The sequence below is a fragment of the Ictidomys tridecemlineatus genome, chromosome 16 (genome assembly GCF_052094955.1).
Source record: "Ictidomys tridecemlineatus isolate mIctTri1 chromosome 16, mIctTri1.hap1, whole genome shotgun sequence".
In the NCBI taxonomy this organism is placed as follows: Eukaryota; Metazoa; Chordata; class Mammalia; order Rodentia; family Sciuridae; genus Ictidomys; species Ictidomys tridecemlineatus.
This window is the reverse complement of record NC_135492.1, coordinates 36,951,064-36,977,899: the sequence shown is the minus strand read 5'-3', so window position 1 is coordinate 36,977,899 and position 26,836 is coordinate 36,951,064. Positions and strand designations below refer to the sequence as shown.

General features: G+C 57.4%; 2 protein-coding genes across 3 annotated transcripts; both read left to right on the top strand.

Moving 5' to 3' along the window:
* Positions 1-648: 648 nt before the first annotated feature.
* On the top strand, positions 649-21,829 carry Efcc1 (EF-hand and coiled-coil domain containing 1). 2 transcript variants are annotated; one of them, XM_078033911.1, is made up of 8 exons: positions 649-1,811; positions 3,149-3,432; positions 16,145-16,290; positions 16,672-16,804; positions 17,538-17,703; positions 18,459-18,596; positions 19,066-19,135; positions 21,740-21,829. In XM_078033911.1, exons 1-8 carry the CDS (start codon positions 1,095-1,097, stop codon positions 21,763-21,765), a joined length of 1,680 nt encoding a protein of 559 aa, XP_077890037.1. In that variant the 5' UTR covers positions 649-1,094; the 3' UTR covers positions 21,766-21,829. The 2 variants fall into 2 exon arrangements, with proteins under 2 accessions (XP_077890037.1, XP_077890036.1); XM_078033910.1 differs by lacking the exon at positions 21,740-21,829 and adding an exon at positions 19,683-20,039.
* A 282-nt stretch (positions 21,830-22,111) lies between these two features.
* Positions 22,112-23,382, top strand: Gp9 (glycoprotein IX platelet). Its single transcript, XM_078033915.1, has 2 exons — positions 22,112-22,254; positions 22,743-23,382. The coding sequence occupies exon 2, from the start codon at positions 22,758-22,760 to the stop codon at positions 23,289-23,291; it is 534 nt and encodes a 177-aa protein (XP_077890041.1). The 5' UTR covers positions 22,112-22,254; positions 22,743-22,757; the 3' UTR covers positions 23,292-23,382.
* Positions 23,383-26,836: the final 3,454 nt, after the last annotated feature.

Here is a 26,836-nt window from a genome sequence, read left to right as displayed (position 1 = left end):
GAGGCAGCTAACTCCTTTCCAATCAAGGTGCCCCTTGAACAAAGTTTTCAAGAATGAATGGGAATGTGCTGACCTGGATACTGTGGCAGAGACTCAATTTTAGTGGCATGATTTGATTTATTTAAATGAAAGAAATAAACCAGTAAGCCCCATTCTCAGCCCTATTATTATTATTATTATTATTATTATTACTATTACTATAATTTATTTTGAGAAAGCATGTTGCTAAGTTGTTTAGGGCCTCGAAAATTGTTGAGGCTGGCAGCAACCTTGCAATCCTCCTGCCTCAGCCTCCCAAACCACTGCGCCACCACACCCGACAGGATTTGATATTTAAAAACCACAAAGGCAAGAGTCTGCCCATGTAGTAGACAAGGATAGGGGAGCCTCTTGCTCCAAGGTGGCTGGATAACTGCTCCCAAAACAGATACCAGGTGGACACCATCCTGTCCATTCAGGAATAGAGAGGAGGAGTCACCCAAGAAGTGGGTTTTTCTATCACCTTCCAGAAAAGTGTTCCAAGACATCAAAGAGACTATGAAGCTCATCTCGGGCCAGAATTGAAACTCAGGTCCCCAAGGCCAATTTCCGAGGCAGGTGGAACTGCTTTCTGGGGAGTACAGTCCCCCCAGCCTCCAAGGCGCATGCGCGCACTCAGCTCTAGGCGATCCCAGGCTTCACGTAGTGGCTTCCCTCCCCCGGGCTGTCCCTCACTTTGTCCCCTCTCCTGCTAAATCCGTTTCCCCTTCTTTTCTAGTTCCCAGATGGGGCTCTCTGCAACTCCACGGCCGAGCGAGAAGCGTCTTTGGAGAGCTGGTGGCTGAACTGTTGGGGCGCACAGTGGAGGGTGGGGACCGAGCCACTCCGACCGCCCCAAAGTGGGATGCAAAGAGCCGACGCTGGAAACGCCCCCGAGGGGCTGCGGACACGGGTGCGCCCGGGTCGCAGGGATCCCTCCAAAGCAACTGAGGTCAACCCAGGGTTTCTGCGCATCTGCCGCTGGACACGGTCCAAGCAGACGGCCATCGCCAAGCTCCTCCTCCTGGAAGTGGCAGGGCGGAGGAACCGGAGCCAGGGAACCGAGGGCCGCCGCGATGGAGCCGGCCGGCCCGAGCGCGGAGGAGGCCGGCGCGGAGGCCGCGGTTGGAGACCCGTATCGGAGGCCGGCGCGGCGCACGCAGTGGCTGCTGAGCGCCCTGGCTCACCACTACGGCCTGGATCGCGGCGTGGAGAACGAGATCGTGGTGCTGGCCACCGGCCTGGACCAGTACCTGCAGGAGGTCTTCCACCACCTGGACTGCCGAGGCGCAGGTCGCCTTCCGCGCTCCGACTTCCGCGCGCTCTGCGCCGTTTTGGGGCTGCGCGCCGAGGGCACCGCCTCCGGGGAGGCCACCGGGGATGCGATCCCTGGAGACTCCGGGGATGGGACCTCCTCCGGGGATGTGGCCGCTGATGGAGACGCGGACGCCCAGGAGGAGGCGCGGCTGGCGCTGCGCGCGGAGCCCCCGGAGCTCACCTTCCGCCAGTTCCACGCGCGCCTCTGCGGCTACTTTGGCACCCGCGCGGGTCCCCGGTTGCCCCGCGGAGCGCTCAGCGAACACATCGAGACGCAGATCCGCCTGCGCCGCCCGCGTCGCCGCCGCCGCCGCCAGCACCCGACCCAGGCGCAGGGTCCCGACCAGGGTGGCCCCGAGGGCCCGGAGGGCGAGCGCGTGGCGAGGCTGGAGGAGGAGAACAGCAGCCTCCGCGAGCTGGTGGAGGACCTGCGCGCCGCGCTGCAGAGCAGCGACGCCCGCTGCCTAGCGTTGCAGGTGCGCGCCCACAGGCTGGTGGCCAAGGTGGTATCGTGGGTGGCATCGGAACTGCAGGCTGGGCCCAGGGTGGGCAGAGGACGAGGAAGGGAAGAGAGGGCAGCCCCACGCCATCCCACCCCCTTTCAACCCCCTTGCTTCCTGTGCCAATCCTGCTCCCTGCCACTCTTAGCCTCCAAACCTGCCCCACACAACCATCCCCAGCTCTCAGTTCCTGCCCATCTTGTCCACACACACCCCCTTTTTTTTTTTTTTTTTAGTACCAGGGATTGAACCCAGGGGTGCTTCACCCCTGAGCCCCGTCCCCAGCCCTTTTTCTATTTTATTTAGAGACAGGGTCTCGCTGAGTTGCTGAGGGCCTTGCTAAGTGGCTGAGGCTGGCCTCCACCTTGCGATCCTCCTGCCTCAGCCTCCCCTGCTGCTGGGATGACAGGCATGCGCCACCAGGCTGAGAGAGAGAGAGAGAGAGAGAGAGAGAATTTTAATATTTATTTTTTAGTGGACACAACATCTTTATTTTATTTGTCTGTGGTGCTGAGGATCGAACCCAGCGCCTGGCGCATGCCAGGCGAGCGCGCTACCGCTTGAGCCACATCCCCAGTCCCCTGCCTCAACTTTATATGAACACCCTTCGTCCCTCGCCAGTCAACTGGCCAGGAGAGGGCAGAGAGGATGGACCTGATGCAGACAAATGGCAAGGTGCTGGCTTTCAGTGGCCATATGGGTGTGGAAGCCTAAGGGCAGGTGGCAGAGCCCAGGGTGGAGAGGGGACAGTATCCCCAGGACGTGAAATCACTAGGATGTGGGTGAAAAGACGGCTCCTGATCATGCATTATCATTTATTGGGCACCTACTGTGTGCTAGCTGTTGGGCTCTGGGAACACCGCAGTCAATAGCACAGACAGACCCCGCCCCTCCTCAATGAGCCTCAAGGAAACTGGAATCTTCTCGTTTTGAGGTGCCCAAGCCCAAGTCTGGGGCATGAGAAGCGCCAGGTTGAATGGTACAAATGCAGGACAGAGGCCAAGAAAAAGTCACATAGTTTAGGAATCATTGTCACCATGCAAAGGACAGAATACGGGCTTCGTGCCTCTAAAGGGGGAACCGTTCAAGTTCCAGCCTCATCAGGGACATTCTGAATATTGAATGAATCCAGACACTAGGCTCTTAGAGGAAACCCTGGCACTGGGAAGCAGAGCGTGCAATTAACGTGCGCCACTGTTTTGCCAACGTGCTTCTGCATGCGTGGGAATGGGGGCAGCCGTCGTGGCTGGCTTCCGTGTCGTGCATCTGGTACCAGGGCTCACCTCCTGCCCCCTGGTCCCCTGTCCCCACAGGTTGGCCTCTGGAAGAGCCAGGCAGGCGCGCACGAAGAGGGATGCGGCAGGCCCGAGGCGGTGGCCCGGGAGCTGCGACAGGCGCAGGGAGCGCTGGCGGCGGCGGAGGCCCGCGCTGGGAGGCTGCAGCAGGGCCAGGCCGAGGTGCGGCGACGCGCAGAGGAGGCCCGGCAGGCCGTGCTGCGCAGCTTGAGCCGCGTGCGGGAGCTGGAGGCGCTGGCACAGCAAGTGCCCAGTTTGCAGCGCTGGGTGCAACAGCTGGAGGCGGAGCTACAGCGCTACAGGTGAGAGGGGGCGTGACCAGGATTCGCCCAACCAGCACTACATGGGTGAGGGGGCGTGGTTAGAATACGCCCAATCAGCGCTAAGAGGGGGCGTAGCCAAGAAGCGCCCAATCAGCTGTACGCGTGAGAGGGGTGTGGTCAGGATACACCCAACCAGCACTACATGGGTGAGAGGGCGTGGTTAGAATACGCCCAATCAGCGCTAAGATAAGAGGGGGCGTGGCCAGGAAGCGCCCAGTCAGCTATACAGGTGAGAGGGGTGTGGTCAGGATGCACCCAACCAAAGCTACCAGGAGGGAGAGGGGCGTGACCAGGATGCGCCCAACCAGCACTACATGGGCGAGGGGGCGTAGTTAGAATACGCCCAATCAGCGCTAAGAGGGGGCGTAGCCAAGAAGCACCCAATCAGCTATACGCGTGAGAGGGGTGTGGTCAGGATGCACCCAACCAGCGCTACCAGGAGGGAGAGGGGCATGACCAGGATGCACCCAACCAGCACTACGTGGGTGAGAGGGAGTGGTTAGAATATGCCCAATCAGCGCTAAGATACGAGGGGGCGTGGCCAAGAAGCGCCCAATCAGCTATACGTGTGAGAGGGGTGTGGTCAGGATGCGTCCAACCAGCACTACATGGGTGAGGGGGCATATTATTATTATTTTTTTTTACATGAGTAAACTGAGTTCCTTTATTTTATTTTTTTTCTTTTAATTTTTATTGTTGGTTGTTCAAAACATTACATAGTTCTTGGCATATCATATTTCACACTTTGATTCAAGTGCGTTATGAACTCCCATTTTTACCCCGTAGACAGAGGGGGCGTATTAGAATACGCCCAATCAGCGCTAAGATAAGATGGGTGTGGCCAGGATGCACCCAATAAGGTAGCATGAGAGGGGTGTGGTCTGGATGTACCCAACCAGCGCTACCGGGAGAGGGGCGAGACCAGGATGCGCCCAACCCGCACTACGTGGGCGAAGGGGCGTATTAGAATATGCCCAATCAGCGCTAAGAGGGGGTGTGGCCAGGAAGCGCTCAATCAGCTCTGCGTCAGAGGGGCGTGGCCAGGATGCCCCAACCAACGAGGGGGCGCGGTTAGAATACCGCCCAATCAGCGCTAACATAAGAGGGGGCATGACCAGGAAGCAACCAATCAACTCACGTTTCCCCAAAGCTCAGCAGTGCATTGTCCCCCCCCCAGCCAGGGGTTTCCAGGTTTGCTCCTGCATTGTGTCGTCTCCTCATTTGTTCATCAGTTCTTGGGTTTTTTAAATACTTGGCGACATTTCTTCTTGTTCTGCCTCTGTGCATGCAGCCTTCTGGTCACGCAGTCTATTCATCCATTCAGAGATCCCAATGGGTGGACGGATTCTTCTGCAGAATTTGTTATTTGTTCTTTTTAGTTACACGTGCAGCAGGATGTATTTTGACTGTCCTGCCTACGTGGAGTATAAGTTGGCATTTTTATGGTTGACGTGATGTGGAGTTAGGATGTTTTGAGGGTTTTTTTTATTTTTTATTTTATCATTTTTTACTATTTTATTATTTATTTATTTTATTTCATCTTATATTTTTTATTTTATTTTATATTTTATTTTATATTTTATTTTTATTTTATTTTTCATTTTATTTTATTTGTTACTTTTTTATTTTTTATTTCATTTTTTATTTTATTTTATTTTTTATTTCATTTTTCATTTTATTTTATTTTTTATTTTTATTTTATTTTATATTTTATTTTATTTTTTATTTTATTTTTATTGTATTTTCTTATTTTATTTTATTTTTATTTTATTTTTAATTTTTATTTTATTTTATTTATTTTTATTTTATATATATTATATTATATTATATATATATATATATATATTTATTTTTTTTTTTGGAACCAAGGATGGCACCCAGGGGCACTTTACCATGGAGCCCCATCCCCAGCCCTTTTTTACCTTCTATTTAGAGACAGGGTCTCTCTGAGTTGCTCACTTGCTGAGGCTGGCTTTGAACTCGCAATCTCAGCCTCCCTACTCGCTGGGATTACAGGCGGCACCACCGCCCACCGTTGATCCTTCTCCTTAGGAATAATCTGTATTCTCATCCTGAGGCTCAGTGGATGGGGGCCCTGAGTCATGGTGGTTTGCCTTGTTGAAGTAAGACAGCGCCATGAGGTGGGTCCTGTTAGGTTCCTGTCCTTCCAACCAGGAAACAGGTTTATCATGACCCTTGCTCCAGCTGGACCAGGTTCAAATCCCGGCAGGGCTGCTATGGGCAAGTCCCCAGCCCTCTAGGAACCTGTTTCCTGTCGTGGTGGAGTCCCCGCCTCTGAGACTGGGGAGGTTCTGAGTTGCACATAGTAGGTGCTCAGTAAACAGAGCTTCCTGGGTCTTCAAATCACAAGGCCCGCCTCCCTGCCTGGCCAGAGACCACGCTCAGCATCAGGGATGTGACAGGCAGACCCAAATCCCTGCCCTGGATAGTCACTAGGGAACATGGGGGACACAGGCGTAGGAGTGAAGGGACAGGGACCCCCACCGTGCCTGCAGGAGGCTCTGCCCACCTTGGAAAGAGTGACTCAGAGCACAGGATGGTGGAGAGGGGAGAATGTTCTCTGCTCAGAAACGGGAATGAGTGGAGGCAAAGCCTCCAGGCCAGGCAGACCTCATGGAACATTCCAGAAACTAAAAAAGAGTCGACACTGGACAAAGAAAGCCCCAGGGACCAGAAAAGGTCAGGCCTCTTAGAATCTGGAAGGTGGACACAAGGAATTTAGTTTCTCCCCTTCCAAGAACAGGAACCCAGGGAAAAAGTTTCACTCCACGGGGGACAGAAGCCCATTTGCATCTCAATAAAAAATGACCGTGGCTCCTGGTGACAAAGAGACAGGAGGAGGGGGGAGCAGCGACAGCCCAGAGCTTTTATCCTGCAGCTTGAGAGGAAGATGGTCTGGCTCCGGCTGGGGGCTGGGGGGCAGGGCAGCCAGAAGGGGTTTGGCTTTGAACCTGTCTCCACAGCTGGGGCGGAGGCAGGCCTCCAAGAGAGGCTGACTCGGGCCAGCCTCCTGCAGCGCCACATGTTTGGACAGTGGTTTCCTGTTTGCATTGCTGATCGGCTCAAGAGCCCAGGGCTCCTTGGCTTGAGGCCCAGGTCCAGCCTTGGAAGCCTCTCCAAGAGGAGAAATAAAGGATCTCTTCTTTGTTTTGCTGTTAAGGTCCCAATTAGTCCTTGGTCAAAGGGACGGCAAACAGGAAAGTGGCCCTTTACAGTAGAATAGATGGATTCCTAGACAAGGTAGCAACGTTAACCCACTTTACAGATTGGTGGAAGTGAGGCTGTGAGACGCTAAATAACATACCCCCAAGGCCAAAAAATGGAAAAGTAAGGTCTGCCTGCTCCCCACGACCTGTGAACTTTCTTTCTTTCCACGTGACTTCCCCACCCCCCATGGTGACAAAGTGGCTGCAGAGCCTCCAGCCTTTGCATCTGCTGTTCAGACACAAGAAAGAGGACAGGCAACATTGGGAATGGGGAAATCTTTCCTCTCAAGGGGGACGTGCCTTTGTTCCCCAATAGAACTTACACCTATATCTCACTGGCCAGAAATTATCGTGTGTCCTCCCACCTGCAAGAGAGTCATGTTCTCCCCAAATGAAATCAGAATTCCATTTGTAAAGAAGAAGAGGAGGAGCTGGGCACGGTAGCATACGCCTGTCATCCCAGCAGCTCGGGAGGCTGAGGCAGGAGGATAGAAAGTTGGAGGCCAGCCTCAGTCACTTAGTGAGGTGCTAAGCAACTCAGCGAGACCCTGCCTCTAAATAAAATATTAAAAAAGGGGCTGGGGACGGGGCTCAGGGGTTAAGCGTCCCTGGGTTCAATCCCTGGCACCAAAATAATAATAATTAAGAGGAAGAATCATCAGTCTCTGAAGGAGCAAATAACTCTTCGAGGATAGGACTGTGAGCCTGATTGGGGAGCGGCCCACCCCTCCTCTGCAGCAATTACAGGGAGGAAAGAGGCCATCGCTCCCTTGTGAGTGAGATCCCGCTAGAAAGTGCCAGGTGCTCAGCAGATGTGCCCTTGGGGGACGGGGAGCAGGAGCGGGGAGCCGTGGAAAGACTGGATTCTCTTCAGGAAGGACAGCTTGAAGCCATTTGGAATGACCCAGCATCTGCTACTTTCCAAAACCCTTTCCCGGACGACCACCCCCCTAGACGATAACTGTGGGGGCCCTAAGGGGCGTGGTTCAAGGGAGGACACCCCCAGGCCTGGGTGGCCTTACTGGGGATCACATGCCCAGAAAACAGAGACTCCCACCTCGGCCGGCTTCCCTCCAAGGACCTGATGGTCTCTTCCTGGGACTTCTGTTGGGGACTTTTTCACAATTTTCATTCCACCCTGCTTAGCCCTTCCATCATGGGTTCTGCCCAATCCTTAACTCTTGAGCTTTTAAATATACCCTCAGCCCTCCTTTGCCCCGAGCCGCCCACTCACGCATTCCACTGACGGAGGACCCAAAAAATACACAGAAAACCTTTGGTCAGTCATTCCGACAGCTTGGGAGGCTGGGGCAGGAGGATCGCAAGGTGGAGGCCAGCCTCAGTCATTGAGCCTGAGGCCCGAAGCAACTTAGTGAGACCTTGTTTCAAAACTAAAAAATCAAAAGGTCTAGGGATGTGGCTCAGTGGTGAAGCACCCCCTGGGGTTCCATTCCTGGTGTGTGCCTATATAAATTTAAATTCACATATAAATAAATTTGTATACATATATAAATAAATTTATAAATTCATATATAAATGAGTTTATATATTCATATATGGATAAATTTATAATTCATATATGAAAAATTTTATATATTCATATATAAATAATTTTATATATTCATATATAAATAATTTTATATATTCATATATAAATAATTTTATATATTCATATATATATAAATTTTTTGGCTCAGCGGTAGAGCGCTCGCCTGGCATGTGCGAGGTCCTGGGTTCGATTCTCGGCAGCAACATATTAAATAAATAAGTAAAATTATTTTTTAAAAATAAAAATAAATAAATGATATTAAATATAGAATTATTATATAATAATAAATATATAATCATATAAATGTATATATAAATTTATATACATATAAAATATACCTAAATCCCATCGGTACTGAGCATGTGCAGAATTTTTTTATCCTTATTTCCTTAAACAATCGACTATAGCAGTGGACTATTACCATGGCATGGTCAGTGACATGCACCATTTTTGAAAAATATTTTTGGTCACAGATGGACACCGTACCTTTATTTATTTTTTTTAGATTATTATTCTTTATATTTTATTCTTTAATTGGACACCATACCTTTATTTTATTCCCTTATGTCTATGGGGTGCTGAGGATCGAACCCAGGGCCTCCCATGGACTAGGCAGGTGCTCTGTCCCCTGAGCCCCAGCCCCAGGCCACAGGCTCCATTGCAAACGCGAGCCTCGCCCAGCCTCCACTCTGGGTCTCCTTTGGAACCCAGAAGAGACTGGGCTCTGCAGAAGACCCTCGGGGACAACTGTGCTTATTGTCCTCTGTCCTGGGGCTTGCTGTCATCGGACCTGACTGTCCTCAGGTGTCCACCGTCTGTTGTCCCAGTGAGTTCCACCAAGGCCTGGTTCTGGGTCATTTGTAGAATTAGTTTCTTGGCTTAGAGTTTCCTAAGTTCGCAAATAGGGAGACCCTGGCACCAGGGATTGGACTCAGGGGCACCCAACCCCTGAGCCCCGTCCCCAGCCCTATTTTGTATTTTATTTAGAGACAGGGGTCTCCCTGAGTGGCTTAGGGCCTCACTGTGGCTGAGGCTGGCCTCCACCTTGCGATCCTCCTGCCTCAGCCTCCTGAGCCTCTGGGATCACAGGTGTGCACCACCGCACCCGGCAAGACCTAGAGGATTTGAGGAACAAAACCCCCAAAGGGTGGGATGTTTGTCATCTTGGTCATGGGTACGCCAGCCCTTGATCCTCTGACTTCAGGACCCCTGAACCTTGTAACCACACTTCACTGTCACCCCCTGCTCCCCACGTGAGCTGAAGATGCGGCTACAAATGACTTAGGGGTGACTCGAGGGGGACTTCTGAGCTATCTGGGTGCTCCCAAGCTGAATGGGGACAATGGGCCTTAAAAACAGTTATTCCCAGCCTCCTTCCCTCTCTGGGAGCCCTACTGAGGCAGCATGAGAACTTGGTGGAGACACACAGTAGGGCTGCAGGAACAGATGGACAGACAAGCATCCGAAGGGGTGCCGTCCTCAAAAATATCCCTGCAAGCCACATGCAGTGGCCCACGCCTGGCATCCCAGCAGCTTGGGAGGCTGAGGCAGGAGGACCGTAAGGTGGAGGCCAGCCTCAACCCTCAGCAGCTCAGCGAGACCCTGTCCCTAAATAAAATAGAAAAAGGGCTGGGGACGGGGCTCAGGGGTCAAGTGGCCCTGGGTTCCATCCCTGGCACTAAAAAATATACTGAGGAAGAATAAAAATATTTTTTTTTAAATTGTCTCTGCAGAAAACCCCAGGTGAGGTGGCCCTGCAGCAGAGGTGGCCCTGCGGTGGCCCGGTGACCTGGTGCTCCTTGGAGGGCTTGTCCTTGTCCCGGGATTGGGGAGGCTCAGAGCATTTCCTTCTCTTGAGACATCTGGTGTCTTGGCAGTTTGCCTAGCTGGGCTCTGTGGCCACTGGGGACACTTGGGGACAGGACGCTGGGGACAGGGATCAGAGGCTGGAACTCCAAAGAGCAGAAAATGGAGCTCAGCTCAGCGGCAGGGGGACAGGCCTGGCCTCTGTGGCTTTGTGGTTGGGAGGAGGCAGGGGGGAGGGGGTGGGCCGCTAGATCTGAGGCCACCCGTGATGTTGGGGACACAAAGGCCAGGCGACCTCCTTTCTTCCGCCCAACTGCAGCATGTGACCTGGCGTGACCTGGCGTGACCTGGCGGTGGGGGACGAGGGAGGGAGTGAGGGGGACCCCTGGGGCTCTCAGGGCGCAGAGATGGCTCAGGAGGCCCAGCTTTCCCGCGGATTCAGTGAGAAGTCCCTTTCACCTCTGGGACCCTCGGTCTCTTCTTCTATTCAGCCTTGGCAGGGGGCGGGGCGAGGGCGGGGCGGGGCCAAAGCGGGGCAGAGGGGGCGGGGCCCCGCCCTCTCGGTCTCAGTCTGAATATTGAGGGAGGGGGCGCCCCCTGGTGGAGTGTGGGAGTGTGACCTCTGGTGACCTCGGTTTCCCCATCCATAAAATGGGACCTAGGAAGCCTGGGAAGTTCATTTGCATATTTAAAGGGCCAGGGTGTTCGGAGTACCTAGAGCAGCACTCAGTCTCAGGAAGTGCTCATCACGCCTTTGGAATCTTTCCCCCAATAGAACGTGCCCCACAAAAAAAAAAAAAAAAGAAAGGCGGGTGATGCTGTGTGGCGTTTTTATTCAGAGACCAGAGACCCCAGAAAGCCCTCTGGTTATGGGGCCCACCCAGAGAGCAAAGTACTGTTTCAGTTAAGAGTGGCAGAGGACGGCCTGGTGACACTGCCAAGGGTCACGGGGCAATGTCTTCCTTGGAGCTGGGTATTGAGGGCTGAGTAGGAGTTTTTTCAGCCACTTTGCACACGTCTTGGTGGCTCTTGGGAAGAATGAACCTATTTTTTTTTTTTTTTGTCCAAGGATTGAGCCCAGGGGTGCTTAACCACCGAGCCCCCTCCCCAGCCCTTTTTATTTTTTTAATTTTGAGGCAGGGTCGCACTGAGTTGCTTAGGATCTAAATTGCTGAGGCCGGCCTCCAACTTGCCATCCTCCTGCCTCAGCCTCCTGAGCTGCTGGGTTGACAAGCGTGCTCCCGGCTCTGTTTTTCTTTCTTTCTCTCTTTCCTTTCCTGGGGATCGAACCCAGGAGTGCTCTCTCCCCAGCTCCACTTATTTACTTATGGATGGGAGGCGAGGTCTTGCCAAGTGGCTGAGGCTGGCCTCTAACTTGCCATCCTCCTGCCTCAGCCTCCCGAGTGGCCGGAATCCCAGGTGTGTGCCGCTGCGTTCAGCGGCACGAAACGGTTTTCAGGAGCGTGTGGCTTCTGTGGAAAGAAGGCCTGTCCTCCCAGCCACTCGGGAGGCTGAGGCAGGAGGATCGCAAGCTGGAGGCCAGCCTCAGCCATTTAGCGAGGCCCTGAGCCACTCAGCGAGACCCTGTCTCTCAATAAAATAGAAAAAGGGGCTGGGGACGGGGCTCAGGGGTTAAGTGGACCTGGGTTCCATCCCTGGGACCAAAAAAAAAAGAGGATGCTGTGCAGCCCAGAGGACCCCAGGACTGTCCCCCGCGGTCCCCTCTCGGTGATTTATCTCTGCCTCTTCCTCCTGTTGTTCTCGGAATTCTCAGGCCGGTCTCCTATTTCCTGCGAGCTTCTTCGTTCAGGAAACATCCTTTTTAAAAGAGGAAGCCACTCTGGGCAAACCCCAGGAGCTCCCGGGGAGGGCTTGGCCTGCTCTGAAGGCCACACACCAGTGACAGCTCCCGTCTGTGCCAGAAAACAAGCAGAGGCCGGGGAGGGTGGCGGTCTTTAGATGAGCCACCTTGGGGGACACGCTCCGGTGGTACCTTCAAACACTGATCTGTGGTTGCTGTGGGGTATTCTGCAGGTGTCTATTAAGAGAGCTGATCTCAGGGGGTCCACACCGGCCTGGAAGCAAGCTCTTGGCTTCCACAGAAAAGACAACACACAGGCCTGGCATCCTAGAGGCTGGCTGGGGAGGCTGAGGCAGGAGGATCGCAAGGTGGAGGCCAGCCTCGGCCACTTAGCAAGGCCCTGAGCCACTCAGCGAGACCCTGTCTCTCAATAAAATAGAAAATAGGGCTGGGGACGGGGCTCAGGGGTTAAGCACCCCGGGTTCAGTCCTTTGTACCCCCCAAAATAAATACTACAGCCTCCACCCCGAGCTAGGCATGGTTTTAAATGGATATCCTGCTTGGGAGGCAGAAGGGGGCAGCACTGACTCAGAAACACAGGCCATGGATTTCTAAGCACCTGCTGGGCCTGAGGGACTGAGCCAAGCACTTGATCTGTGCAACCTCATTGACCGCCTGTCCAGATGGTCCACCCCCTGCATAGTCACAAAATAGCTGCCATGGCCCCAGCCATCACTGCCATATCCAGAGACAGAAAAAAAATGACTCTTTCTACTTGTTTCTAAACCAGATCCTTGGCAAAGGGAAAGGCTCATCACCATGACTTCAGGCCCCTCCCCTCTCCTCCCTGGTCACGGCCAGGGGTAATCATCCACGTCCTGCTGACCACACAGATGGGCTGGGCCTGTCTGGGTGGTTCTGTTTGGTTTCTATCACAACCACAACAAACACCCAGAAACGAAGTGTCTTGAAATAACCCTGATCCATGACCTCACAGCTGTGCAGGCCACAAGTCCAGGCAGGCTTGGCTGGGTCCCCGGCTTGGGCTCTCACAGGGCCAAAATCAAAGGGTCCTCAGCCACATCTGGAGTAGGGAAGAATCTGTCCCCCAAGTTCATTCAGGGAGAGGCCGGATTCAGTTCTTTGTGTTTACGCTGCCAATAACACGAACCCCAACTCAGAATGGCTCCCACACAGAGATATTGATTATGATCTCAAATGAGAGCCGGGCACGGTGGCCCTCCCCTGTCATCCCAGCGGCTTGGGAGGCCCAGGAAGGAGGATGGAAAGTTGGAGGCTGGCCTCCGCAAGTTAGCGAGGCCCTGAGCGACTCAGGGAGACCCTGTCTCTAAATAAAACACAAAATAGGGCTGGGGATGGGGCTCAGGGGTCGAGGGCCCCTGGGTTCAATGCCCAGTACCAAAAAAAAAAAAAAAAAAAGCCATCTGTATTAGTCAGCTTTCGGCTGCTGTAACAAAACCCCTGAGATCATTCACTTATAAAGAGAAAAGGTTGGGGCTAAGAGTGTCACTCAGTGGAAGGGTGTGTATTTAGAATGCATGAGGCCCTGGTTTGGCTGGGAGGTGAAAGAGAGGTTTACTCTTGGGACCTATTTAGGACGTCCCAGTCCCTGCTGGCAGGAGCCCAGGGCAGAGCCAAACTGGCCATCCCTCACGGCCAGGAAGCAGAGAGGAGAGAGGGAAAAAGCTGGGGCTCAAGGATCCCCTCTGGGCCCTGCCCCAATAACCTACCTGCCTCCCGCTAGGCTCCACCTCCCACTAGGCTCCACCTCCCACTAGGCTCCACCTCCCACTAGGCTCCTCCTCCCACTAGGCTCCACCTCCCACTAGGCTCCTCCTCCCACTAGGCTCCACCTCCCACTAGGCTCCTCCTCCCACTAGGCTCCACCTCCCGCTAGGCTCCTCCTCCCGCTAGGCTCCACCTGCTGCTAGGCTCCACCTCCTACTAGGCTTCACCTCCTGCTAGGCTCTACCTTCCACTAGGCTCCACCTCCTGCTAGGCTCCTCCTCCCACTAGGCTCCTCCTCCCGCTAGGCTCCACCTGCTGCTAGGCTCCACCTTCCACTAGGCTCCACCTCCCGCTAGGCTCCACCTCCCACTAGGCTCCTCCCACTAGGCTCCACCTCCCGCTAGGCTCCTCCTCCTGCTAGGCTCCACCTCCTGCTAGGCTCCACCTGCTGCTAGGCTCCACCTCCCACTAGGCTCCTCCTCCCACTAGGCTCCACCCCCTACTAGGCTTCACCTCCTGCTAGGCTCCACCTTCCACTAGGCTCCACCTCCTGCTAGGCTCCTCCTCCCACTAGGCTCCTCCTCCCGCTAGGCTCCACCTGCTGCTAGGCTCCACCTTCCACTAGGCTCCACCTCCCGCTAGGCTCCACCTCCCACTAGGCTCCTCCCACTAGGCTCCACCTCCCGCTAGGCTCCTCCTCCTGCTAGGCTCCACCTCCTGCTAGGCTCCACCTGCTGCTAGGCTCCACCTCCTACTAGGCTCCACCTCCCACTAGGCTCCACCTCCCGCTAGGCTCCTCCTCCCAGCTGTATGGGATGGTGCACACCTGTCATCCCAGGGGCTCAGGAGGCTCAGGCAGGAGGATGGCAAGTTGGAGGCCAGCCTCAGCCACTTAGCAGGGCCGTCAGCAACTCAGCAAGTCCCTGTCTCAAAGTAAAAAAATAAAAGACTGGGGACAGGGCTCAGGGGTGAGCTGGAGGTGGCCGGAGCGACGCCGGCCACCCTCTGGGCTCCGGGTCGTTCTGGGGAAAGGCGGCCCTGGTGGCGGGTCCCTCTGCCCTCACTCGGATCCTGCTGCGGCTAGGCGTTCCCTGCAGCTGGCCACATCTGCCGGCCTCGCCTCGCAGATGCCCCCAGGGGAGAGCCTCTGAGGTCTTCCTCCCGCTGGAGTCTGACGGCCACAGTGGCTCCCAGCCCAGCAGCTTACATAATCTGACAAGGACCAGATGTTGCTCTCCCCCCACCCCCTCCCGCGTCCCAGGGTGACATCGGACACACCCCTCCCTCCGTTTTCTGGTGCAAAAAGCCACGGGGTCCCGGAGCCACCAGCACTGGGTTTGGCTTCCCAGGAGAATTGCTGTGTGACCTCCACAACTCTCACCATCTCTGAGCTACCTCTGTGTTGCTCAGAGCCTCCCTAACTTGCTGAGGCTGGCCTCCAACTCTCGATCCTCCTGCCTCAGCCTCCGGAGCTGCTGGGATGACAGGCGTGCCCCATGGCACCCAGCTGAGAACTTCCTTCTTTTTCAAAGCCGAATAATATTCCAGCTGGGGCCACACCGCGGTTCTGCCTCCTCCGCGGGTGGATTCCCACCCCCTTTTCCCAAAAAAAATTTAGGAACAGAGTCACCAAAAATTTAGGCTTACCCCCTGGCTTTAGGAACAAAGCTTGACCCAGCAACTCCTGACTTTATTAAGGACCCTGTTGATATCGCTGTCATTTTTAGGGTCTATCTCAAGTCCCAGGGCCTGCCCAGAAGGTCCCCTCAGAGTCGCAGAGGGTGGTCACAGTTCCAGACCTGGTCCTCTCCCCGGCTCCCTGAGCCACCCAGCGGCGGAAAAGGGAATTGCAGGAGGGAGAGGTTCTGCTCCGCCCCCTCCAACCCCTTCGGACAGCCCCTCGTGTCTCATTGGCTAGCCCGCGCAGCCATGAGCCAATCACAGTGGCCAGGGCTGGGTTATGCTGATTAGGTGGGAGGAGCCACATGCCACGCCTCCCTCCGGTCTCTGCTGCCTGCAGAACCGCCCTACGCCCCCCAGGTCCACGTCTCGTCCTGGTCACTTGCTTGGGCGCCCCCCAGGCCCATGTCCCTCCAGTGTCACGCGTGCTGCTCCACAGATCCCTCTCTCTCTTGGGCTCAGAGGGCCATTCAAGTGCCCTTGAATGGGTCTTGTGTCCACTGTGGAGCCTGAATCCTGGACCTTGCTGCAGCTGGTCCCGAATGGTCACTGTGACCTCCCTGCGGTGCCCAGGGCCACCTCCGGGCTGCCTGCCCTGCGCCTCAAACCAGGGGATATTTTCATTTATTGATTTAAAATAGAGAGAGAGAAGCTTCACGGGCTCAGCCTGTCCTCTCAGCAGCTTGGGAGGCTGAGGGAGGAGGATCACAGGTTGGAGGCCAGCCTCATCCACTTAGCAAATGAGTGACATCCGCCTTCTCCATGGATGTGGCTCAGTTGTGGCCCGCGGGAGGCTGACTCCCCAGGAGCAGCAGAGGCTGCACCCTCCTGCCAGCCTCTCCTCCTTCTCAGTACCCGGGTCTCTCCTCCTGCCGGCAGGTCACAGGGTCCCCAGCTGTCAACGCCCCCTCAAGGCAGCCCAGAGCCAGGAGTCCAGAGGGGTGGCCCCGAGGAGACCGGGACGAGAGCCACGGCCACCGCTCCAGAGCCAGGCTGGCAGGCAGAGAGCAGAACCCTGGATGAAGGTCCGTCCCCTGTGCCCAGTCTGGCTCTCAGGTCACAGGACTCTCAATGTTGGTGACCCAGGCTCAGGCTGGGGACTTCCTGAGCTCCAAGGGACCCCTTTTCCCGAAGCCCCTCACCACAAAAATCTTGACCTTAAGAATAAGTGGGTGGCCAGGCGCGGTGGTGCCCGGATGTCATCCCAGGGGGTCGGGAGGCTGGGGCAGGAGGATTGAAAGTTGGAGGCCGGCCTCAACCATTTATCAGTCCCAGGCTCTGCGGAGCCCGGCCCAGCTCCCGAGGGATGGTCTCAGCCTCCCCTGACTGAGGGGGCCACAGGGCTCGCTGGTCCCCACCCTCCAGGGTCCCATGTCCCTGAATCTCGTGTCCCCCGCCACCCCCAGTGGACGAACAGCTGTTCCGCTCCGTGGAGGGTCAGGCGGCCTCTGATGATGAGGAGGAAGAGGACGAGACGTGGCGGAGGCAGAAGAGGCCACCAGAGGCCCGGGCCGAGTGGCCCTCCGGCTGTCAGGGCGGGTACGTTGTGGGGGGACACCAGGTGGGACAGTGAGGGGTGGTCCAGGAAGCCCAGAGCCCGCGGAGGGCAAGGGACCCAGCTTCAGTGGGAAGGCCCTGGGGACACCCGTGGAGGAAGTCAGCAGGGCCAAGTGACAGCTGGAACCTAAGGAGCTGAGGATCGAAGCCACCTGTCCTCCCAGGGGCTCGGGAGGCTGAGGCAGGAGGATCACAAGGTGGAGGCCAGCCTCAGCCACTTAGTGAGGCCCTGAGCCACTCAGCGAGACCCTGTCTCTCAATAAAATAGAAAAAGGGGCTGGGGACAGGGCTCAGGGGTCAAGTGTCCCTGGGTTCAGTCCCTGGGACGGTGCAAAACTCGAGGCATCTGGAAATTAGGAAGCAGCAAGATGGTTGTTCTCTGGTCCTGGACTTGTTTTAGGGACTGTCACAGAAACAGAGAAAGCAGGGGACGAGGGGGACAGGGGACGCTGGGGCCATTTGAGCAAAGCACTGAAGGGAATGAGGGAGTCGCCCTCAGAGGCCATGAGGGAAGGGCATTGGGAAGTGGCAACCGCAAGTGCAAAGGCCCTGGGGTTGGTGGGGGGTGGGGCGGGGAGCAGGGTGCTGTGGCTGGTGCAGGGGGGTGGGAAGGAGTCGGGGAGGTCACAGGGGGCCTTTGGGGGGTCCTTGAATTGACACAGAGGCCCAGAGGGTGACTTGGTCTCAAGGACGACGTTGCTCCCCTGTTGATCAGGTGTGACGAGGGGACATCGAGGACCTGCCAAACCTCCGCGGGCCACTGTGGTGGCACGGACCACGCCTGCAGCCTGGGGGAGCTGGAGGCCCACATCGCGAGGCTGGTGGGGCAGCTGCAGGCCCAGGGCTTCGGTGGGAAGGCCCTGGGGACACCCGTGGAGGAGGTCAGCAGGGCCCGGGGACGGAGGGGGGACAGTCCTAGAGTGTCTCATGGTGGGAAGGACCAGGGCCCTGTGCCCGCTCACGGGTGAGAAAACCGGGACTCAGAAAGGAGAGGCCATTTCCTTCGATTGAGATTTGTCGGGTGTGACGCAAAAGGTCCCATCTCAAAGCCAGGCACGGTGGCCCACGCCTGTCACCCCAGCGGCTCGGGAGGCTGAGGCAGGAGGATCGCAAGGTGGAGGCCAGCCTCAGTCACTGAGCGAGGCCCTGAGCCACTCAGCGAGACCCTGTCTCTAAGTAACATAGAAAAAGGGGCTGGGGACAGGGCTCAGGGGTCAAGTGGCTGAGGCTGGCCTCCACCTTGAGATCCTCCTACCTCAGCCTCCCGAGCTGCTGGGATGACAGGCCACCGGGCCCTGCTCCCAGATGGACTTCTTTGCCTGACACCCGTACAAATGTGTTTTCAAAAAAGAAGAAACCAGACGGAGAGAGAAGGGACAGTGGAGTCCTCCATCTTATGGGACATAAGATGCGGAAGTTCTTAGATCAGGTTCCACGTGTGCTGTGCAACTTTGGGCCAGGCACTTGACTCCTCTGGGCCTCACTGCCAAACTAAAGGAGTCTGGGGGGTTGATCTGCCCCGTGGGCAGGAGGGAGCTGGACATGAGGACCTCTGGAGAAGGCTCAGGCAGGACACTGACCCTGTGGGGTGCTCCGACGATGGGGCGACACACCCGGGTGAACGCTGTCCCCGCAGGTAGAGTCCCAGAAGGAGGCGGAGGACGAGCGCCTGAGGCTGGAGCTGCAGATGGTGGAGACGGAGCGCGTGCGGCTGTCGCTGCTGGAGGAGAAGCTGGCCGACGTCCTGCAGCTCCTGCAGAGGCTCCTCGACCTGGTGGGCCCACGGCAGAGGGGACAGGGTCCTCTCCGCAGCGGCATGTGGCCTCCACTCAGGCTGGAGGCTGTCACCCCGTTTGGGGACAGTACTGTGCATGGACCCCGGGGTCACTCAACCCCTGAGCCCCGTCCCCAGCCCTTTTTCTATTTTATTTAGAGACAGGGTCTCCCTGAGTTACTCAGGGCCTTACTAAGTGGCTGAGGCTGGCCTCCACCTTTCGATCCTCCTGCCTCAGCCTCCCCAGCCCCTGGGATGACAGGTGTGGGCCACTGCACACATGATCTCTGAGGCAATGGCGCCTGCACGAGGCTCCATTCCGCACCAAGGGTCTGTGAGGAGCCCAGTGAGGCCAGCCCACGGGTGGGGACACTTTATCCGTCCCCAGGTTGCTGCATAGAAACTCACCTGCTGAGGGACGACCCACCACCCGTGGTCTGATCCCCTCCTGTCTCCGTTTCTTTTGAAGAACATCTCGAAAAGAGCCCTGGGGCAGATCCTGCTGAGCACCCTGGACGCCTGGAGGAACCCCGCCCAGGGTAGGAGAGCGACTGGGCAGACGTCGAACAGCACTCCCTGTCCTCCGTGTCCTTTCGATCCTCCTGCCTCAGCCTCCCAAGCTGCTGGGGTGACAGGCGTGGGCCACAGCCCCCGGCTTTCCTGAGTGTTCTGTCTGCACGGTGGTGACACGATTCCTGTCCTGAACACCCCCGCAGAGACGGGGAGCTTCTGGCCCACGGTTCCTGGTGTCCCCCCTGGGTGCTGGGGACCATTCAGGACACTGGACAGACCTGAGCCCTGGCAGCGAACCAAGGCTCACACCGTGGTCCCTCATCCACCTGGGAGTCAGGAACGGGCTTTAGAAGGTTCAAAATACCGTGGGGACACAGTGGCCATCATCCCTGTGACTCGGGAGGCTGAGGCAGGAGGATCGCAAGGTGGAGGCCAGCCTCAGCCACTTAGGGAGGCCCTGAGCCACTCAGCGAGACCCTGTCTCTCAATAAAATAGAAAAAGGGCTGGGGACGGGGCTCAGGGGTCACGGGGACCAGCGTGTCCCCACTCCCCCGTCTCTTCTCTCTGTGCAGAAGGTGCACCTGGGCCCTCGGCTGTGCTGGACGCCCTGCACCGGGCCCTCGCTGGCTGTGAGCTCCTGCAGAGGCCACCCCCAGGACAGGCCTCTCCAAACCCCGCTCTCGCCAACCCCCTTGTCCTCTCCTGCTGAGGTCACGGACACAGCCCGTGGGCACCGCTGGTCAGCCTGACCGCCATCCACCCGGCCTCCACGATCGGCCTCACCACGGTCACATCATCAGCACTCAGGAGGCCCTGAAGGCCACCCCTTCCTTGGGCCTTCCCCCACCTCCCGTCACAGTCCCTGCCTCCCTGTCACCACAGTCCACAGTGAAGCCCTACCGACCTGGGCCCGGTGACACCCACCTGTCCTCCCAGTGACTCGGGAGGCTGAGGCAGGAGGATCGCAAGGTGGAGGCCAGCCTCAGCCACTGAGCAAGGCCCTGAGCCACTCAGCAAGACCCTGTCTCTCAATAAAATAGAAAAAGGGGCTGGGGACGGGGCTCAGGGGTGGAGGGGCCCTGAGTTCAACCCCCAGGACCTGGCTAAGTGGCTGAGGCTGGCCTCCACCTTGCGATCCTCCTGCCTCAGCCTCCCGAGCTGAGGAGGGGGAGAAATATTAGAAATAAAATAATAATAATAAAAAAATAATAATAATATTAGAAATGGAGACTGTCTCTGACACATTACAGTCAAGGAGCCGTGGTGGACATGTTGCCAGAAACTTCCGCAACTAAGAAGCCAAGAGGAAGGTATCTGCATGGTAAATCCTCCGCCCCGGGGTCCACATAAAGAAAAGAAAATCATGAGAAAAGATCCACTAAGACCAAGTAAAATTTTTTTAAAAACCTTTATTTTTACTAATTTTTTTCTTTGCTGTAACAGACAAGACTGTCCCAAAATATCAACTGCAGTGACATTGGGGACGATCATAGTGAGGTCCTAAGTGGAGGCCGGGCACACTGTTGCACACCTGTCATTCCAGCAGCTCAGGAGGCTGAGGCAGGAGGATCGCAAGGTGGAGGCCAGCCTCAGCCACTTCAACCCCGGAGCCCCGTCCCCAGCCCTTTTTCTATTTTATTTAGAGACAGGGTCTCGCTGAGTTGCTCAGGGCCTTGCTAAGTGGCTGAGGCTGGCCTCCACCTTGCGATCCTCCTGCCTCAGCCTCCCGAGCCTCTGGGATCCCAGGCCTGGGCCCCCGCGCCTGACTTTGGCCTCTTTCTAGAAGGGCTCCCGTGGGATTACTCAAATGGTCTGCAACTCATTAAAAAAGTGTTTTCTGGGAAGTTCTAACGAATGTCCCTCTGTGTCACCTTCTGGCAAAAATATGCGCTTGACCTTCCTCGGCCCCCGGGGACCACCGAAAAGTACCCTGTAGTTCCTCACTCTGGCCACCAGGGGGCGAGCGCGTTCCCCGGATGGAAGAAGGGACAGGGGACCTCCAGTGACCTGCCAGCCCCGGGGACAGGCGCAGGGGGGTCAGGGAGCTGAGTGTAACGCAATGCAATGTCCCCAGGCCCCCGGAAGTCGCCTGTGATCTCAGGTCCCTACCTAATACTTTTGAGTTCCCTTTTAAAATTATGGAGGATTTTTCTGGGTTTGTTTTTTTTGGGGGGTCCCAGGGATGGAACCCAGGGTCACTGAATCCCTGACCCCCCGTCCCCAGCCCTTTTTCTATTTCATTTAGAGACAGGGTCTCGCTGAGCTGCTCAGGGCCTCGTTTTGGCAGAGGCTGGCCTCCACCTTGCGATCCTCCTGCCTCAGCCTCCCGAGCCTCTGGGAGGACGGGCCCAGTCTAAATCATCTGGAGGTATTTCTCAGAAGCGAAGTCAACCTGCTGTCACTTAACCAGAGACCCAGGGTCCCTGCCATACAGGGAAAGAGACATGACAGTTGGTCAACAGATAGGACAAGGACACTCTTCACTTCTGACCAGAGCCCATTGGTTCCTGAGTGCCCCCCCCCGGGGGACAAGCAGGGGTGAGAGGTCAAAGCGCCCGCGCTGAGGTGCACGGGGACACGCCGGCCTCTTGCCTCACAAGCAGGACCATGTTGATCCTTTTCATCACAGGAGACAAAAGCTCTACGATGGCTTAGGAGGCTGAGGCAGGAGGATCGCCAATCGGAGGCCAGCCTCGTTTTATCAATGCAAAGAGCCGTGACCTCGTCAATGACCTCCTCAATGACCTCGGCCACTGGGAGCCTCCTGGGGCCGAGCACCTGGAAGAGGATCCGGCCAGGGACGGGGACGGGCGGGGGATGTGGCTCCATTTCACAGATGAGGAAGACTGAGTCGCGGGAACAACCCGGAGTCTCTCATCCCAGGGGCCTCCCCTCCTCCTGGGCCCAGTGGGGGCCCAGCCCCTGAGGTCCTGGCGGTCAGTCCCCTGGGGTCCCCTTCCGTCCCCGGCACGGGCCTGAGGTCCTGGGTCCCCCTCTGGTGGTGAGAGATAAGTCGGGCTATTTCCATCCTTCCCTTCCCGTCACTCAATCAGCAGCCACTGTCCCCTCCTCCCCGGGCTTTGTCACCACAGCCTCCGCCAGGACAGCACAGGCCACAGAGGGGGCCCCGACCCAAGCCCACAGGTGAGTGTCCCCTTGTCACCCTGCCTGTCCTCGCTGGGCCGGGAGGGAGACAGAAGGCTGTCCCTGTCCCTCCTCCCAGGCTGTTGGGGACCTGGGCCTTGGAGGGACGAGTGGCGCTTCAGAAAAGGGAACGGAGCCGGGCGGGGGGGGGGGTGCACGCCTGCCATCTCGGAGCTGGGGAGGCTGAGGCAGGAGGATCGCCAGGTGGAGGCCAGCCTCAGCCCTAAGCCACTCAGCGAGACCCTGTCCCTAAATAAAATAGAAAAAGGGCTGGGGACAGGGCTCGGGGGTTCAGTGGCCCTGGGTTCCATCCCTGGTGCTCCACGGGGACACTCACAGCCACAGCAGGACAAGGTCCCCATGGAAGCTGGCCGCCCTCTGTCACCCAATTCACAGAGGGGAACGTCGAGGCCCAGTGGGGGACAGTGGGGGCCTGGTCCTGGGTGTGGGTGACCAGGCCGTCCTGAGCGGGTCCCCTGTGCCCACAGAGCCCGCCTGCCCTGATGGCTGCCTGGGGCGTCCTTGTCCTGTGCTGGGCCCTGGCCGAGGCCACGCCCGACTGTCCTGTCCCCTGCGCCTGCCGCAGCCTGCCCTCCATGGGGCTGTCCGTGGACTGCGGGTCCCGGGGCCTGGGGACGCTGCCCGCCCTGCCCGCCCGCACCCGCCGCCTGCTGCTGTCCAACAACAGCCTGAGGACAGTGTCCCCGGGGGCCCTGGACCACCTGCCCCAGCTGCACACCCTGGAGGTGGCCGGCAACCCCTGGCACTGCGACTGCCACCTCACCTACCTGCGCCTCTGGCTGGAGGACCGCCTGCCCGAGGCCCTGGAGGAGCTGCGCTGCGCCAGCCCCGACCCGGCCACCGGCCGTCCCCTGGGCCACCTGACCGGCTTCCAACTGGGCAACTGCGGTTGGGACATCCAGGACACCGGGGTCTACCCCGGGGTCTGGTGGGACGTGGCCCTGGGGGCCGTGGCCATCCTGGGCCTGGTGCTCCTGGCTCGGCTGCTGTGCGTCTTCACGGAGCCCTGGCCCTAAAGTCCCCTGCAGACCGGGAGGCCGGGAGGCCGGGAGGCCGGGAGGCTGGGAGGCCTCATCACCCCACAATAAACTCGCTGCTGGGCCCGTTTCTGTCGAGTTCAGAGAGTGGCTTTGCCTTCTGGTCACCTGAGTCTGGATTCTTCTAGAAACTCAGGCTCAGATACTGGGCGCCATGGGTCCACCTCGGCCATTCCAGCAGCTCGGGAGGCTGAGGCAGGAGGATTGCAAGGTGGAGGCCAGCCTCGACCACTTAGTGAGACTCTATCTCAAAAATTTAAAAAAAATAAAAATAAAAAGGGTTGGGGACAGGGCTCTGTGGTGAAGGGCTCCTGAGTTCCATTCCCAAAAAAATAGCAGCATTGTGACCAAAATTGTCATAAGTCACATTTTTTCAAGGCCAAGACCTTAAGACACAACTCGGCAGGTTGACACAGGGGCCCAAAGGACAGGCTCTCTCCAGAGTGACACTTTTCCTGTGAGCACCTTGGAGTGTCGGGGACGGACCCCTGTGTGCAGTTATTCTGGGAAACACAGGGGGGTCCGTATTTAGGTCCCCCAGAGAAGCCACCCACAGGACAGCTGAGAGGGACTCATGCCTCCCATCTCATGTCATTGTGGCACCAGGGACGGAACCCAGGGCACTTGACCCCTGAGCCCCGTCCCCAGCCCTTTTTCTATTTTATTGAGAGACAGGGTCTCCCTGAGTTGCTTAGGGCTGAGGCCGGCCTCCACCTTTCGATCCTCCTGCCTCAGCCTCCCAAGCCCCTGGGATGACAGCGTGGGCCACCGCGCCTGGTTGGACCTGGGATTCGACGGAGGCTGGTCTGACCCTCATCTCATCCGTCTGACCCCGTTTCCCTCGGGAGGCCACAAAAGCAGGAAAGCCTCCATCTCAGCAGCGACCAGAGACAGATCTAGGTCACACGGGTGGACTGTGGGCGCCCAGGCTTCTCATCCGGGTACCCAACTGAGGCACAAAAGTCATCCCGAGGACCCCCTGGGTGCCTGCCACCACTCTGTGACAGGAACAAGAACCCTCCAAGACCCCTGGTTTCAGCCCTCCTGACGCCGTTCCCACTGGGGAACCTGCAGCCCAGAGAGGGGCAGTGAGTTCCCCAAGGCCACACAGCATTCCCTGAGCTGAGACAGGACCCAACCCCCGTCTCTTTTGTCCTGTAGTCTCTGACTCCCTGTCACCAAAGGGGATCCAGGAGAGGCCTGGGGGTGGGGGGGGGGAGGGCTGGCTGGGGCTCACAGAGGACAGACACAGGTGGCAGGTTTCAGAATCGGTTTAATGGATCAGGATTCGCATTCTGGCTCTGGGGGTCCCAAAGAGGCCACTTCTCCAAGTTTTCAAAAATAGATCTGATATAAAGACTTTTTAATATTCATAAATAGGAAACGTGAAAAAGTCCCCAAATGCAAATGGCCCCTGCCACCCGCCCTGTCCCGGCCCTGAGGGTGGGCGGGTCCCGCTGGACAGAGAAACTGAATTCAATATGAATCGGGAGCTTTCTCCTTGCCCCACCCAGGGGCCGGGTCCTGGGGACCCTGTCCCCTCCTGGAAGGAGAAAGAAAACCTCTCTGGCACCGCTGGGAGGGTCCCCGGCTCCACTCCTGTTTTGGAGTGGAAAATCCCAGGGGTCCACCCAGACCCGCGGACTCTTCTTCTGCCCGGGGCCCCTCTGGCTCCGCCCCTTCCTGCTGCCCGGCCCCACCGGCTCCTGCGGTTGGGCAACTTATAAACAAAGGAAGAGATTAAAGTGCCCCCGAGGCCCGGGGCCCCTGGGAGGCCGCCAGGCTGCCCGCGGAAGGACACAGCAGGTTTTGTGTCACAGTCCCCACCCTCCTGTACCCAAGGCCAGGTCTCCACTGGACAGAGGCCCAACCCCCAGGGACAGCGAGGCCCCTCCTGGTGGGACCCAGAAGGGCCTGCAGCATGGGGCCTTCGCTGTGGGAAATGGCTCTGGCCAGAGGGTCCTGGGGCAGGGCCCTGGTGACATGTGACCTGCTGGGTCATTAGTAGCAATTTTATTTTTTTGGCACCAGGGACTGAACCCAGGGACCCTGGCCCACGGAGCCCCCGTCCCCGCCGTTTTGTTTTATTTAGAGATAGGGCCTCGCTGAGTTGCTCAGGGCCTCAGTGGCTGAGGCTGGCCTCCACCTTGCGAGCCTCCTGCCTCAGCCTCCTTAACAGCTGGGCTGACAGGCGGGTCACCACACCTTGGCTCCATACTATCCCTGGTACACACCGGGTCCCAGATGCATCTGGGGACCTCTGAGGCCAGAAAGGCACCCTCAGGGATGGGTACTACCTGCCCTGGCCCAGCCCCTCCCCCCTTCTAGAACCACAGGCCACCCCTGCCTAGAAGTCTGGAGCCGGAACCGGGCCACCAGGCCCCAGGACACCTGCACCTGGCCCCCTGACCTGGGAATGGGGCCAATGCAGAGCTAAGGCCAGGGCCACGGGGCCCCACCCCCTGCTTTGGAGTAGAAAATACCAGTGGTCCACCCAGACCTGAGGACTCTTCTTCTGCTCCGGGCCCCTCTGGCTCCGCCCACTGCCTGCTGTCCCTACCCTGGGGCTGAGCGGCACAGCCTGGGAGGAACCGCAGGGAAGTGGCCTCAGCTGAAGAGACAGCGGATTTATGTGGTGGGGGAAGGGGTGTCGGTGCAGAAGGACCTGACACTGGGTCCCAGGTCCCCTCAGTCAGTCACTGGGACCCCTCAGGGCCCCGGATGCTATTTTCCAAGAGGCCCCAACTTTGACCTCAGCACCCAGCACAGGGGGAGGGGAATTTTTTTTTTTTGGTCCCAGGAATGGAACCCAGGGGTGCCTCACCACAGAGCCCTGTCCCCAGCCTTTTTAGGTTTTATTTAGTCAGGGTCATCCTGAGTGGCTGAGGCTGGCCTCCAACTTGCAATCCTCCAGCCTCAGCCTCCCAAGCTGCTGGGATGACAGGCTCGTGCCTCCAGGTCCCCCCCGACCGTCTTGAGGAGTCCTCCGTCTGTCCTGCCACTGAGGAGGGACCCAGGGCCTCCTGAGCTGCCCTAGCCTCCGAGGCCTGTCCCTGCCTCGTCCCCGACTGGCCAGACTTCTGTGCCAGCACTGACGGATCAGCTACGGTGCAACCTGAGTGGCCAGTCCCTGGGCCCCAAGCCAACGCAGTGTCCAGCTGGCCACGGGCCACGACCCCAATCTTGGGCCACTTGACAAGCTCCATGGAAAACCAGGAAAACCCGAGGTCCTGATAAGGTGACGAGCCACGCCCAGAGTGTGGGGCCTGAGGCTGGCAGTGAGGAGGAAGGGCAGCCCGAGGGACGAGTCCAGTTGGCTGCCCAGGTCATCTTGCTCTCTGGGCTCTAGACAGAGGCTCCAGAGGGATCTGGAAGGTTCCAGAATGATCCGGAAGGTTCCGGAATGATCCGGAAGGTTCCGGAATGATCCAGAAGGTTCCGGAATGATCTGGAAGAAGCTAGGGTGCCAGCCACCTCCCTGGAGGGCAGCCACCTGCTGGGCAGAAGGTGGTCACAGGGTGGCC

Excerpts from the sequence above, each read along its gene's own strand:
- Efcc1 (XM_078033910.1), top strand. The coding sequence starts at position 1,095 with ATGGAGCCGGCCGGCCCGAGCGCGGAGGAGGCCGGCGCGGAGGCCGCG. Across the intron at positions 3,433-16,144 it reads GCGGAGCTACAGCGCTACAG|GTCACAGGGTCCCCAGCTGT; the intron begins GTGAGAGGGGGC and ends TCCTGCCGGCAG. Across the intron at positions 19,136-19,682 it reads CTGGAGGAACCCCGCCCAGG|AAGGTGCACCTGGGCCCTCG; the intron begins GTAGGAGAGCGA and ends CTCTCTGTGCAG.
- Gp9 (XM_078033915.1), top strand. The coding sequence starts at position 22,758 with ATGGCTGCCTGGGGCGTCCTTGTCCTGTGCTGGGCCCTGGCCGAGGCC.